Raw genomic sequence first — 15,912 nt, 5'->3', positions numbered from 1 at the left:
TCCACACGGTGTGTCAGGTGACATTTCAGCCATTTTGTACCGCAGATTCATCCGACACGATCCGTGACAAGCTGTTTCCATCATTTGATTGGGATTTAAAACCATTGTTCTTTACCGAACCATTTATCCTCAGAGCCCGATACCCGTCAATTTGTACGGTTCTGCTTGTGTCCAGCAGTATTAGTTCGGAGTTATTGGGGTTTTGAGGTGCAATTAGAGGAATAATGTCGTCAGGAAGCCCCGAATACTCACCGTTCTTCGCAGTGATGGGCGCATCAGCAGCGATGGTCTTCAGCGGTAAATTTCGATTTAAATATATTTAACACATTTATTAAACATTTATTGAATAATATGTCACATGAATTTTATTTGCATAATTATTTCGTCATGATTCTTTGATCTCCCTGTGGAGGTCACATTATTCTTGAAATGCGACGAAATGTCATTCTAATTATATTATTTACTCTTATTAATATGAAAATAGATACACTTGTTTATTTAAAATATTTTTTTAAACATTTCTAAAATATAAATTATCAAAAAAAAAAAAAAATGTCTGCATGATTATAATCCATCCTGTCAGTGCTGGTTCCGTTATTCATAGCATCGAATTAAATATAGTAGAAAAATATATATCTTCTAATAAAACACATTCTTTACATCTACTTCCACATGATGATGTCTTTATGATCATAATCCATGCATGTGCTAGCAGAAAAATTGCTGGTGAAATGTTGCATTTATTATTAGAATTACTCATTATCGATGCATACCATTGCAATGCATATTGATCATAAAATGTCAGATATATTAATTTACAGGCCAGCAAATGTTGCTGTGGAGATACAACTGGCCTTTGATTTAACCATTGTATAAAATTCATTCCCTGGTTTGGGTAGATTTAGAGATTATAATTTGTATGCAAGGGACATAAAATGGCAAGGGATTATTATAAACAGTTTTTTTTCCACAGGTATAGATCATTAATCGGGTTTGATTGGATTTAGAGGCTGAAAGCCTGAAACATTGAATTTAAGGTGCAGCCTGACAGTTGTGCATTAGCCTAATTATATTAATAGTGTGATATTTACTGATTTATTGGGCTATTTTGTTCAATTAACCACAAACTGCAAGTGGTTCAGAAAAATCTAATATTAAGATTGACTTTTTAGTAATTAAAACAGCTTTAATTTGGCTGTTATTGATGATGAGCTGGATCACTGTATCATCCATCAAAGATGAACGACGGTCCAGAAATGGATCGAAAAATCGTCCTCTCACTCCATTTAGCATTAGACCTGGTGGTTTTTAAATGGACACAAATCCCAATAAAGTGCGTAATGACCATAATTTCCCACAAATCTTCAGGTTGAAGCTGCAGAAATAGTGCGACACTGAAATGTACGTGCACGTTACAGTAGGGAGGGACATCACAAGCATCTGTGTTTATTTCCAGCACAAGGCATCATGCTGTGTATTCTCTGCTGGACTGTTTGATGGCACTTCAGGCCTGTTTGCTCTCTTTATCTCTGTATGTCAGCAGCTGGCGTGTGTTTGCTTAAAATGCGTACAGTGCTGGTCAGTCGATGCTCTTCCAGGGCCTTTTTTCATGTGTATTTGAGATTGAACAGCTTTCTTAATGAGGAAAAAGCAGCAGAATGTCTCTCTCTCATCCGTGTCTTTGTGAGTAAAGGGTTTTCTTTAGTGTGCTTCCCGGTTTCTGTTAGTCACTGAACATGAGAGCGAAGCTTAGATAAGAAAGAGCTGAAGTTGATTTATTATTTATATATTTCAGGGATTCTGCTGCCCTCGATGTGAAACACAGTATAGAGCTGTCTGCCGCTCAGAGTCCTGTTTACCATTACAATAAACATCAAATCAAAATTGACTTGATTTAATTCAATACTTCATGTCATGGGTCCTGTTTGTGCCAAACACGATAACGATGAGTATAAAAATAACTATTCAAGCGTCCACTCTGACAGATGATAATCATTATAGATATCATTCATTCTGGAAACAGGCCTTTTTTTGTGCACACTTATTCCTTAAAAAAAACATGGTTGTCTTCATAAATTGCTCCGCCTTTCAAATGACTTTCCATTCTAGCTGACATCACCAAGTAACAGCTTTATGATCCAGTTTATTCAGGCTGGAAAACAAGCTTCGCGTTCTCACTCTCCGCCTCTCTGACGGTGACACACACCCGCCTCCTGTCACTCACTCGGCTCATTTGCTTTGGTTAAATAGTGCTTGTATGGGCAGTATTGTGCATCACTGATTATAAGTGCCGCTCTCATAAAGCCGCCTCTCGAGTACCAAATTGACTTCTTTTTTCGTGTCTCATTGCACTTAAATGGTCAAAATACATACAATATTATGTCAAAACGCCCGACTTGTCAAGTATTCAGATAAATACAGTCTTGGAACGTAAATAGTTGAGAGAAAGCTTTGCATGTTGTGTAACAGTATATTGGATCCGTGCATGAGCTCTTAAAGTGACAGCAGCCTAATAGGGCAAAAAACTGCTCTTCGCTGAATAACTTTTGTAACTAGCCTAATTATAAGCAATAATCTGTATTTTTACAGTAAAATAACACAGGATAGTCTTTTCATTTGATTACTTTAATTTCTGTAGTATTTCTCTAACCTGAATACTACTGTTAGACCCACCTAAAAAACTTAAAGTCGTGTTTATTTCATTTGTCTCTTTATTCTATTGTGTTTGTGTGCTATCGCTTGCAAATTGTTTATTTGTTCTTATTTTATTACTGACAATTTATTTGTCCTTTTTTACATTTAGTTCAATGATTCTAATAAAGCCTGTGTACAAGCTATTGCAACAAACTTACCCAAATTATAAAACATTTTTGAGATAATGACTAATTATCTGTACGGAGATATATATGGCAGTTATCGAAAAATGGTATCGAATATTGATATTTCAGGTATCGTATCTTGTTGGAAATTCCAGTATCGTGACAACACTATTCTGAATGATGTTTCACGTTGACTTTACATCCGACAATATATTGTAGTTTTAAAGGATGTTCTGCGTTCTTTATAGCTCAAATAAAATATGTGTGAAAACAAATATGTTAAACATTTACTTAATTGTGTAATTGTGATTTAGATGAGTTGAAATTGTTTTTTGGTGGTAATCTGCATTATGCCACAAATGCTGTTGATCAAGCTTCATTTTTATTGAACCCAAAACATTTTGAATGTGTATTTAAATTGGGTCATTTATGTAGTAGAAATGTGAAATTATTTTAGAAGTTGGTGCCTTCTAGACTGAGAAAAGCCAGAAAATGTATTTTTGGCTCATGTGGATGAAAGACAACAACTCCCAGAATGCACTTGCTTCGCTGCCCTACGAGGCCACGCCCAAGCCACGCCTACCGGTTACAGAGGGCAGGATCGGGAGAAATGATACACCTAGGCGACTAGTCGACTCGACACTGAAAAGACGCTGTTTTATGGTGAGCTCCCCCTATGGGCGGGTTGAAGACATGCGGGACGAGCTCCTCCTACTGGCTGGAGTCTCTCGCCTCTGGACACAAGAGCCTCTGATGAGCTAAATGACGATTTTTGTGTCATCTGAGGTTTATTTCCAGACACACAATCCAGAAATCTCTCGTCTCAGGGGGACATGAGGGAGGGAAGCACGGTCATTCGAGAATACTACCGGGTTTCTACTGATGCAAAGCCTAATGCTAATCAGTGAAGTATCCCTTTAATTTCCTGGAGTGACTAAACTAGATGTTGATCCAGACAGTCAGAAGGAACAATTGTATATTTCATGTCAGAAGTTGGTCTTGATTTGGAGGAAGGGAGTTGTTTCCGTGAATCCCTGATGGCACGAGAACACCGGTCATTCAGACTCAGCTGATTTAATCTACACTATATTTACTCAAGGAAAAAGTGGCTCGATGAGTGTTGTGACTAACAGACGTGATGCACACAGATCACAAGCTAATACGCTCTTTCATCTGACTTGGCATCATGTCCCAGTTCACTGCAGTCGTGTGCTCATTAGTAACTCTCTCAGGGTGTGTGTACTATAGAAATGTAGGCCTATACGTGAAGTATAGCAGAACACAATGGTTTCAGGAAGGCTGTCTTCAGGATGTCATGTCTTTAGTTGAGATGAACTATATGATAGACTGATATCATACAAGCTGATTAATCGACTGATATTTGGCCTTTTTGAGATTTTAGGTATCGGCAAATAACTTTGGCTTAAAAATGTTTGTTCCACTTGTGTCGGTTGCAATATTACACACCATCTTGTTAATGGATAGTGCAATTTTCAATTAAGCAAATAAGTATTTTTTAAGACTTTAACTATAGCATGTTTTATTAGAATATCCTGCTTTAAATGATATTGGGCATCTTTTTTTCTCTCAGAAATTTCATTAATGGACTTTTTTTTTTAGATTTTCTATCAAATATAAAACTGATAGAGCTTATATAGACCTAGTTGCTATATTTCTTTCAAAGTGTTAGATGCATATTGCTAAATCATTATCATCATTCATTGTTATTATGATTATTTTAATTTCTACTAAAATGAGTTTGCCATGAAAATAGCCTGAATAAATGAATGAATGAATGAAACATGACGTTCTTTCTTTGCAGAAACATTGATTGATTTGACTCTGTAAAAATGGTAAAATCTATTTTTATTCTGTCTCGGTGTTGTTCTCATAGCAGGTTGAGTTTGTCTTAAAGAGTGTGTGTTTGGACAGTGGCCATCTGCACACTGAAGGATTGCTTCAGCTCTTCATCGCACTGGCCCATCTGTCACACACACACACACACACACACACACACACACACACACACACACTCGAGTATTGGCTAGTTTGGGTGATTCTGTGCTGCAGTAGTAGTTGTAATCGTGGTTAATTCGGATGGTATTTCCAGCAGGGTTACCCTTTAATCCCGGAAACTAAGCTTAGACTAAGATTCCTGGATGAACGAGCTGTAACGAGCAGCAGAAGGGTTAACAGTGTGTGTGTGCAGGTCTGTAGAATTAACACCATCTCTACACACGACCGAGGATTCACGGAAACAGTTTGCAAATAAACAGCCCATCTAACTTGGTTTAGTTTCCTGGTTTGAGCCAAGCTCAATTCCACCTATCTGTCGGTACTTACATTATTATATTAGTCTCCACAGTACATGAGTATTATTGTGAGTAACTTCCTTAATAAAAATGTAAATGTACCTTTTAATGCTGTTTGCTAATCTACTATTATTGCTCATTCAGGTGTTTGAAACCACTAAAACATCCATCCAAGTATTCAGCTTTTTTTGTTGACAAGAACTGGTCAGATTTATGATTTATTTATTTCCATCTTTCTGGATGTGATAAAACAGGTGAAGCATCAAGCAAACTTCTCAATATTTCAGAATACTATACAGGAGAAACTCGAAAAATTAGAATATCATGCAAAAGTTCATTTATTTCAGTAATTCAACTTAAAGGTGAAACTAATATATTATATAGAAAATTACATGCAAATTGAGATATTTCTAGCCTTTATTTGTTATTATTTTTATGATTATGGCTTACAGCTTATGAACATTTTCAAAATTTCTGAGATTTTGAATTTGGGGTTTGCATAAGCTGTAAACCATAATCATCACAATTATAACAAATAAAGGCTAGAAATATCTCATTTGCATGTAATTTTCTATATATTAGTTTTACCCTTTAAGTTGAATTACTGAAATAAATGAACTTTTGCCTGATAATTCAAATTTTTCGAGTTTCACCTGTAGAAACAACCAATTAACAATGCTCTCAAATCACCCAGTACACAGTTTTTCGCTGGCAGTCTGTTTTTGCCCTTTTGGTTTCACTAACTGAACATTACGGAAACATTGCAGGAGATCCGAGTCATGCTGCACTAACAAGTTGTGCAATCACATGAGAATTATTCTATATCTGTACTGGTTCATTATTGCAAGTCACAACGGTTTACAGTAACTAAAACCATTAAAAAAAAAAGAAAGTTGTTTTAGCTGAACAATATTGAAATAAGGACATTATGAAATTAAGATAGTGTCTGTACTGCACGTTAAGTAATGATTGTTCTATACAATTACAAATAAAATGCAATCGTTGTTATTTGATTCTCGGGACCGGACACCAGTTATCTTACCGAGAAAAATCTTTATTCTTATATGTCAGGAGAGAAACTCTGAGAAGATGTTATACTCATGCCAGGTCTATGCGTTTTCGTGTTTCTCTGCCGTAGTACAGTCAGGATTGAGCTTAAATACACAACTGAGTGACTTACAACTTCCTTGTAAGGTAGAAAAACATGTTGCTTATGTTTAAAAGTGGAATTAAACACATGTGTCCATGCAATCTATAGTCTAACTCATGCATTTTAAACTTCATAAGATAATACAACTGATTATGAATATTAATAAAGAATAATAATAATACAGATACATAATATTAAATAATGAAATTATATTAAAAGATGAAATTTGACCCCGAACAGGGCGTATGTTAACTGTATTAACATCAGCAATCATTTTGTATTTCCCAATATAATTCAAGGTATTTCCCAACTTCTATGAGTTGTTCTTCTTTTCGTTATCGTTCCGCCACTGCGCGCTATTGAAGTGTGTTGTGACCTGGTAAATCCAGTAGGTGGCAGCACTCGACAGCGAATGTAATCAGTTACATAGGAATTGCCTTACACTATTTCCATAATGCACAACATTAGAAAGGGATACGTTTATTATACATTTTTTACAATTTGTTTGAGAGATTATTCATGCTGTAAAACTATGAATGTTAAACTTTGTGCTGCAAAGAAAGAGTAAGTCACTTCTCTCTGTCTCTAGCATTGGGCGCGGCGTACGGCACGGCGAAGAGCGGCACGGGTATCGCTGCCATGTCTGTGATGCGTCCAGAGCTGATCATGAAGTCCATCATTCCTGTGGTCATGGCGGGAATCATTGCTATATACGGTCTGGTGGTGGCCGTCCTCATCGCCAACAGCATCTCTGACAAGATTACTCTCTACAAGTGAGTCGAACACGAGCACTGTTATACGAGCACAGGGCTATTATAGTTAACAACAAATAAACACAAAATCACTGAAAATAAAATGACTGATAAATTAAAAAAATAAGCATTATATTTCAGCTAGTCACCAATGTAACATGTCTCATTTTCATTTAGTTTAAACTTTAAAACTTAAAATTGAAATAAAAGTGATTGCTGTAAAATCGACCCAGCGCATCGAACTTAAAAGTTTCTGTATCTATAACTCATATTTAATTAAACACTGTCGTCGAAGTTGGTATTGTGGCTTTGTATAGCTATGGTTAGACGCTTGCATGTGTCATTATAATATTAACATTTTATGCTCAAATTGAGTTATGAGGTTTTTTTTGACCAGCAAATGACAGATATAGGCTAGTTTGAGGAGCCAGTGGTTTAGTCACAAGTTACCTCTTTTAAATGCTTTTTATTGGTTAAATATTTGTAAAACTTACATACAGACGTAAAGGATGACCAATAGCATTCATTTTATAAAACAATGACAAAATATAGAGAGATTCAATGTTTCGACCCAACAGCGCAATGATATATATATATTGATATGATTCATTTTTAATTCTTTTTTGGAATTTGATCATTTTCCACGGCACAAAATCTAAAACATAAAACCAATTCAAAATATTAATAAAAATCTCAATGATACTAAAATAACACTGATTCAGATATATTATATTATATTATATTATATTATATTATATTATATTATATTATATTATATTATATTATATTATATTATGGTTGTTGCAATGCTAAAATGTTGGTAGTTGATTCCAGTACATTTTTCAATAACAGTACTCTGTATTGCCGATGCTGTAGAAAGATTAGTTCTGTTGTATTTATTTATGTATTTTTTTTTTTTTAAAACATGTACAGTATATGCATTTTTGCAAAATTTATTTATTTATTTATTTTTTTTTTTATCTGTGACCCTAGACCACAAAACCAGTCGTAAGTCGCACAGGTATACAGCAATACATTGCATTGGTCAAAATTATAGATTTTTCTTTTATGCCAAAAATCATTAGGATATTAAATAAATATCATGATCCATGAAGATATTTTGTAAGTTTCCTACCGTAAATATATCAAAAAAATTATTTTTGTGAGTGAATGCAGCACAATCGCCAACATAAATGCACAACTTTAAAGGAGATTTTCTCAATATTTTGAGATTCCAGATGTTCAATAGTTGTATCTCGGCCAAATATTGTCCTATCCTAACAAACCATGCATCAATGGAAAGCTTATTTATTCAGCACTCAATAAAAAAACTTGACCCATAAGACTTGACTTTGTGGTCCATGTGGTCCATGATGTAAAAATGAATAATAATTGTAACATTTTATTTCTATATGAATCCTTTTTTAGTTTTTTTACTAACGTCTGATTGTTTGTGTGTGGCAGGAGTTTCCTGCATCTGGGCGCAGGCCTCAGCGTGGGTCTGAGCGGGCTGGCGGCCGGGTTCGCCATCGGCATCGTGGGAGACGCGGGCGTCCGTGGAACCGCCCAGCAGCCGCGCCTCTTCGTCGGCATGATCCTCATTCTGATCTTCGCTGAAGTCCTGGGTCTCTACGGCCTCATCGTAGCCCTGATTCTCTCAACCAAATAAACTGGCAGTCAGCATGCAGCGCTGCCGGGCCGCACGACGGGGCAAGCGGAACAAAAAATCAAATGGGAAGGGGGAAAAATAAATGGTACCTTAAACTAAAATGAAATTAGATGAATTGAGAGGTAGGAAAGTAATCCTACACATTATAACAGGCTTTGCGTTTGGTTTTATCTCTGAAAGTGTACAGTCGTCCAGTTTGATAGTTTTGATTTCTTGTAAATGCGATATATAGTGATTTTGTCCTGTGTTTGTGAAGAAAAAAAGAATAGAATATAATAATAATAATGTAATAGATCTCATTCTCTGTTTGTTTCCCACACCCCTCCCGCCCATCGATCTGTTATCCAATCACGCGTTCTCTTTCGCTCCCTTCACGCCTCTGGTTCCTGTCTCTTCCTGTCACGTGATTTGGGAGTTTTATACATTTCCACGTTGGTGTCAAAGACGTGTTTGTGAAGTGGAAAAAAACGCACTGATGAATCTGTATGTGGAATGGAATGGAATAGTTTTTGTTAACGTCCATTTTTGTTTTTCACTGATTTTATTCATTAAGATATTGTTCATGAAAAATGTACTTGAAGCTCCTCAAATCCTTTGAATTGATATTTATATAAACATAAATCTCTATATATAATATATACAGATATAAGAATAGACCTGCACTGGCCGGTGTTCCGCTTCTGAGTGCAGTGTTGGGGAGTATTTCAGCTTGGTGTGTGTATTTATGGTTGTTTCCTGTGTATATCTGATGTTTGGTTGTATTAAAGGTGTGTGTGTGCCCCTTGTGGGTCTCACAAGTGTAATTTCCATATGCCTGTGTTTCCAGTGCTTTTTCATCATCAGACGGACCGTGTGAATGTGTTCAGCTGTGTATCTGACCTTGCAGTCCTCAGCCTCGACCTTGATAATAATTCAACTGCAGCACTGATAGATTTACAGCTCTTTTCACGCCATTTTAAGTGTAAATTACTTACATATTCGCAATCAAACACTGGCTCTCATTCACTAATAATTATGTGGATTATTTCTATTAGCGCGCACACACACACACACACACACAAATCTGGTTCTTGCTAATGCAGTGTTTTTCAATGTTAAAAGGCCCCCCAATTTATGACAAAACGGCTTGTTTTTAACCTTATTTTTTTAATTAACAGAATCAGGGACTGTTGATATATATTTTTTGTTTATACATTTTGTCATTCTGTGATTCAAGATTCTGATACAAGTGTGTTTTCCAATTAAAAACAGTAAATTAATTAAGTGCACTTTAAGCCTAGTTGTACCATCTTAAATCATCCTGAGCTCATCTACGAAGTTTGTTGAGAACCGCTGTTCTAATGTCAATCAATTTTGAACATTCCCAATGAATAACCACGTGTCCGAGAACCACGTGTCCTAGACAATGCCCATATAAGGGCTTTCCGCACAACTTTTTTGTTTTTTACGACGCGCGAATCTAATATCCTCAGAAAAAATATATATCCTCAAAACAAGTTCAAAGAAATCTATTAAATATATCGTTCAACACATTTATAAGGACACCTGGATAGATTACTTTTGTGTACTTGTACTCGTACGAATCAAGTTATTGATTAATCGTTTGTTCGTGAAAACGTTTTGTACGCCGATTTCACCACATATTCAAGTGTACGCAATGCGCATGCGCATAGTTAGTGGATGAAGTGCTGATGTGCCATTTCAAGCTACATTTAACAATGTTAAATGATTTGTGTTGTGGATATTAGGAGGGTTAACTAAAATTAAAACTCTCTTTGACCTATGAAATATAAGAGAGATTAAAATGAGACTAAGAAATCAATTCCGTCTTTAAAAAATAGTGTCAGTAAATACTATCTTTTACTTGTCATTGTTCACTTAAAATGTGCATATCTGTTAATATAGCATGGAAATAGTGGAAAGAACAGGCCAAAGGGGATCCTCGTGATGAAGAAGATGGAGAACATAAACATGGGTGAAGGTTACTGCATTTTTCTTGTTTAATTACATTTTTCTTGTTTAATTAAGAACATGTTCATAGTCATTTCTCTTTTTATTTTATTTTACATATAGCTATTTACAAGAAACACAGACCACCATTTGTTTAATATTTAGTTTTTTTTTTATTTATTTAAAGTTGCACCAGTATGAAAAACACTGCATTGCCAATGACATATAATATCTCCAGATTTAAGGGGAAAAAACACATTTACAGATAAATTCTCTCATAACAAATGACATCACATGAAACATGAATGTGACGCGTCCTCTCAGTAAGTGTTGGTGTGTTTCAGGCGTCCAGGCTGCTGAGGAGAGTGTTTGCTATATCACTGATGGCTGTGTATGTGCTGCTCTCTGGAAACACCTGCAGGAGGTCCCGTCCCTCATCTAAACGCGCTGTCAGGAGAGGATCCAGCGGGACTGAGCCTACAGACACACACTTATGTCATCTGCAGTGCTGATGTAGACAGTGGGGGGGCCGAAAGTCTGAGGCCACCAGTCAAAATGCTTCCAAAATGTTATTTTTCTTATTTAATTTTTTTTTAAACAAATAATTATAATTTAACTATTATTATAAATAAATAAATAAATAAATACATTTTACATTTTTATAATAAATAATAGAATTAATAATGATTTGAGCATCTTGAACTGAAATCAACATATTGAGAAACATTTACATTTGATATTTTTTTAAACTGAAATTTACATTTGACTTCAAAATAGTACATAATCCTTATTTTCTTAGTTTGTTTTAATTTTTGTATGGTAAATTCAGGCAGAAAAAAATTCAGATTTTCAATGTCAATAATTATAATTAAATTATTTTTATTTTTATTAATAATACATTTAATGATATGTATATACCGGTATATATATATATATATGAAGAGTTCAGAAAAAGCCTCTAAGTGCCATCTGAAATTTTCTTCTAGAATGGTCATTTTTATCAAGCTCGTATATTTAAGTTCAGTAATTTCACTTAAATGGCAATGCAAATTACCTATTAATTGTCATTTAAGTGAAATTACTTAACTTAAATATACAAGCTTTATAAAAATGAATAAATGATCATTCTAGAAGAAAATTTCAGATGGCACTTAGAGGCTTTTGCATCTGAACTCGTCATATATCTATATATATCTATATATCTATCTATATATATATAAAGTTTAAGTTATAATAAATAATTGAATTCAATTATCATAAAATTTCAGTGAAAAGTTAACATGAATTCAAGTACGCATTAATATTTGGTTTGACTGACATGAACATGATCATGCTCTCCATCATGATTTGAGCTCAAAATAGAGCAGAATCTTCAATATTTCTTGTGCATTTTACATCATAAGTTTGTTTCAATTTTTGTATGGTAATACTAAAACATTTAGCTTTTTCAGGCTGAAAAAAAATCCCCAGATCTTCAATATGGCCTCAGACTTTTGGACCCTACTATATTTACTGACAAATTCACAGTTCTGATGTCTATCCTGTACTCAAACTCATTTAAACACACATGAGATGATGTGCACCATCGAGTGGTGAATAGTGGAACAACACAAGTCAGAAGTGTTGGTCAATCATCAGCACATTACCTAGAAACACAGATCCCGTGAGCTTGGCTAATTCCTCGCCTCCACCTTTAGAAAAAATGTTACTGCACTCCTGAAAAACACACATCCGCCAGTGTAAAGTTGAAATCAAGATTATTAGGTTAGTTTAAGGCATTTCCCAGTGTTTTTACACTCACAGAACAGTGTGGACACACAAAGCCGCTCATGTTCTCCACGATGCCCAGGATTTTCACAGCAGTCTTCTTACAGAAGGTGATCTCGCGCCTCACGTCTCCTGTAGACACTGCCTGACATTTTAAAGGGTGTTTATGCATGTTATTCAGCAGACGAGAGATTTACAGTCCCAGTATGACAAGGACATCAACCCTGAGTGAGTGAGAGAGAGAGTGAGAGAGAGAGAGTGTGAGTGAGTGAGTGAGTGAGTGAGTGTGTGAGTGAGTGAGTGAGTGTGTGTGTGAGTGAGTGAGTGAGTGAGTGAGTGAGTGAGTGAGTGTGTGAGTGAGTGAGTGAGAGTGAGTGAGTGAGTGAGTGTGTGAGTGAGTGTGTGAGTGAGTGAGTGAGTGAGTAAGTGTGTGTGTGTGTGAGTGAGTGAGTAAGTGTGTGTGTGAGTGAGTGAGTGAGTGTGTGAGTGAGAGTGAGTGAGTGAGTGTGAGTGAGTGAGTGAGTGAGTGAGTGAGTGAGTGAGTGAGTGAGAGTGAGTGAGTGAGTGTGAGTGTGTGTGTGTGTGAGAGAGTGAGTGAGAGAGTGTGAGCGAGTGAGAGAGTGTGAGCGAGTGAGTGAGTGAGTGAGAGAGTGTGAGCGAGTGAGTGAGTGCGTGCGTGCGTGCGTGCGTGAGTGAGTGAGTGAGTGTGTGAGTGAGTGAGCGTGTGTGTGTGAGTGAGTGAGTGAGAGAGTGTGAGTGTGAGAGAGTGCGTGAGTGTGTGTGTGTGTGAGTGAGTGTGGTGAGTGAGTGAGTGAGTGTGTGTGGTGAGTGTGTGTGTGTGTGTGTGTGTGTGTGTGTGTGTGTTTACCTGCGGTGTAGTGACCAGCACAGCTCCGTCCACTTTATGTTTGCGCAGGTTCTCGACCACGGCCAGGTGTTCGTCTGACGTCCCCGGTGGCGTGTCCACTAGCAGAACGTCCAGTTCGCCCCACGCCACATCACTGACAAACTGCCCAATCAGAGCTGGAAAAGTGACGGGGGATATGAGACGGGAACACATCAGGTACCAAAGTTCAAAAACTCAACTCAAGGTGAAAGGTCAGACCTGTTTTTTTGGGCCCCCTCCACACGACGGCCTCATCCGAGTCCTCCAGCAGGAAGCCGATGGACATGAGCGCCAGCCTCTGCTGAGGGTCTGCGTACACGGGAACCCAGCCCGCGTCACACTGATGCACCTCCGGCTTCCCCACGCTCAGCATCCGCGGGATACTGGGCCCGCACAGGTCCACATCCAGGATTCCCACCTACTCACACCGTGACAACAGAATAAAAACTGAATACGGGAATAGAGCTGTACTGTATATAATAGAATAGAGCAGAAGAGAATAGAAAAGAGCAGAATAGAATAGAGCAAAACAGAACATATGAAAATAATGCAGTAAATAATAGAAAAGAGCTAAATAGAAAACATAAAAATAGAGCAGAATAAAACAGTTTAATATAATAGAATAGAGCAAAACACAATATATTAAAATAGTACTGTATATAATAGAATAGAGCAGAAGATAATAGAAAAGAGCAGAATAGAGCAAAACAGAATATATACAAAATAAAGCAGAATATAATAGAATAGAGCAGAATAGAATAAAATAAAATAGAGTAGAATAGAATATAGCAAAGCAGAATATATTAAAATAGAGTAGAATAGAATAGAGCAAAACAGAGTATTTTAAAATAAAGGAGAATATAATAGACTAGAGCAAAATAAAATGTAGAAAACAGAATAGAATAAAACAGCGGTTTATAATAGAAAAGAGCAAAACAGAATATATTAAAACAGAGCAGAATAGAATAAAATAGAGTTTAATAGAATAGAAAACAGCAAAACCGAATATATTAAAATAGAGCAGAATAGAATATAATAGAGTTTAATAGAATAGAAAACAGCAAAACCGAATATATTAAAATAGAGCAGAATAGAATATAATAGAGTTTAATAGAATAGAAAAGAGCAAACAGAATATTAAAATGTAGCAGAATAGAATAAAATAGAACAACAGATAACAGAAAAGAGCAGAATATAATAGAATAGAATAAAGCAGAAGATAATATAAAAGAGCTAAATTAATATGATCGAGCAAAACAATATATTAAAATAGATCTAAATATAATTGAATAGAGCTAAACGGAATATATTAATATACAATAGAATATAATAGAATAGAGCAAAACAGAATATATTAAAATAGAGTGGTATATAACAGAATAGAGCAGAATTCAGGAGAGCAGAACAGAATCAATTTTAATAGAGAAGAATATAATATAGCATGTTAGAATAGAATAGAATAGAATAGAATAGAATAGAATAGAATAGAATAGAATAGAATAGAATAGAATAGAATGATATGTCACCTTCTTTCCTGCATGTGTGAGCGCGAGGGCGAGTTCAGTGGTGATGGTGCTTTTCCCCACTCCACCTTTACCAGACAGAACCAGAACCACGTGCTTCACCTCAGACAGATTCCCTTTCTCTGAAAGATGTGATCAAGTCGATTCAAACATTCTGTTCTCTTTAAAGTTCATTGGAACCACTTTACAGTACTGTGTGATGCTGTAAGGTAATACTATGGCATCTATATATTTATGTACCATGGGGCTCCAAAGAACATCATCATGTTAAATGTCCAACAAACCCATTGTATTTTCAATCTAGTTGTCAAAAAAACATAGCATTGTTGTGGTTCATAAACAAAACATAGTTTTACCATGCTATATGTCCAAAAACATGGTCTTATGTTACTTTATTATATTTGTTTCAAAATGCCTGTATTATTGCGTTTATATTTTTTTTATTCTGTTGCATTTTATGACACCGTAAATTGACAGTTGTGAAGTGATTCAGTTGTTTTAAAGTACTACTGGTCAATGTGATCGCATCATCGCACTTACCGCTGCGGTCCATGTTGGTTTATTTTTATTTCCGCGTTGTTACACGTCATAATGACGTTCTGCGTTTTTGATCCCGCCTAATAGGACAAGCTCGTCCAATCAGATACTAGAGTGCAAAGCACCTCAACGTTACTATTGGTCATTTAGCCGACGTAGTCACGCCCTTGTTTTAAGTCCTTCAAAACTGTCAGCCAGGTTGAAATATTCACACATAATTATTATTAATTAATAGTAAATATTTGAATTATTATTGTTTTCAAATACAACAAAATACATGTTTATACTATGATATCAGCCTGTTGATTAATGTATATGTTATACTATGATACCAGCCTGCTTATTAATACGTTTGATGCAGCCTTTTGAGTTCACCACATCATTGATGTGTACATGTTGATCTGTAGGTCAGATAATTTGTCGTTTAAGGTAAAGTTGACGGAAAGCCAGCGCGCGCTGATCCTTAAAGCGGCCTTTAATGAGGATGATAGACAGAACGACCCGTTCCGTCTGTCAAATCACGAGACCTACTATGGCGAACGCTTTG

The 15,912-nt window shown here is 36.0% G+C and overlaps 2 protein-coding genes across 2 annotated transcripts; one reads left to right on the top strand and one right to left on the bottom strand.

Moving 5' to 3' along the window:
- Window positions 1-10: 10 nt before the first annotated feature.
- atp6v0cb (ATPase H+ transporting V0 subunit cb) lies at window positions 11-9,509 on the top strand. The gene is made up of 3 exons (XM_079862829.1): window positions 11-297; window positions 6,871-7,054; window positions 8,498-9,509. The coding sequence occupies exons 1-3, from the start codon at window positions 225-227 to the stop codon at window positions 8,700-8,702; spliced, it is 462 nt and encodes a 153-aa protein (XP_079718955.1). The 5' UTR covers window positions 11-224; the 3' UTR covers window positions 8,703-9,509.
- Window positions 9,510-10,835: 1,326 nt separating this feature from the next.
- Window positions 10,836-15,899, bottom strand: nubp2 (nucleotide binding protein 2 (MinD homolog, E. coli)). Its single transcript, XM_079862821.1, has 7 exons — window positions 15,369-15,899; window positions 14,832-14,950; window positions 13,525-13,723; window positions 13,288-13,442; window positions 12,454-12,564; window positions 12,299-12,368; window positions 10,836-11,129 (listed from the first exon to the last, which is right to left on the bottom strand). Exons 1-7 carry the CDS (start codon window positions 15,379-15,381, stop codon window positions 10,993-10,995), a joined length of 804 nt encoding a protein of 267 aa, XP_079718947.1. The 5' UTR covers window positions 15,382-15,899; the 3' UTR covers window positions 10,836-10,992.
- Window positions 15,900-15,912: the final 13 nt, after the last annotated feature.

The sequence above is a fragment of the Squalius cephalus genome (genome assembly GCF_949319135.1).
Source record: "Squalius cephalus genome assembly, chromosome: 25".
NCBI lineage: Eukaryota > Metazoa > Chordata > Actinopteri > Cypriniformes > Leuciscidae > Squalius > Squalius cephalus.
The sequence above is the reverse complement of the archived record's forward strand: the minus strand, read 5'-3'. Positions and strand labels throughout refer to the sequence as shown.

What these genes read in the sequence shown, in the direction of transcription:
- atp6v0cb (XM_079862829.1), top strand. Translation starts at nt 225, where the DNA reads ATGTCGTCAGGAAGCCCCGAATACTCACCGTTCTTCGCAGTGATGGGC. An exon ending in AGCAGCGATGGTCTTCAGCG is followed by an intron (nt 298 to 6,870) that starts GTAAATTTCGAT and finishes CTCTGTCTCTAG; the next exon opens with CATTGGGCGCGGCGTACGGC. An exon ending in GACAAGATTACTCTCTACAA is followed by an intron (nt 7,055 to 8,497) that starts GTGAGTCGAACA and finishes TGTGTGTGGCAG; the next exon opens with GAGTTTCCTGCATCTGGGCG.
- nubp2 (XM_079862821.1), bottom strand. An exon ending in GAGGGGGCCCAAAAAAACAG is followed by an intron (nt 13,443 to 13,524) that starts GTCTGACCTTTC and finishes TCACTTTTCCAG; the next exon opens with CTCTGATTGGGCAGTTTGTC. An exon ending in TGCTGGTCACTACACCGCAG is followed by an intron (nt 12,565 to 13,287) that starts GTAAACACACAC and finishes TTAAAATGTCAG; the next exon opens with GCAGTGTCTACAGGAGACGT.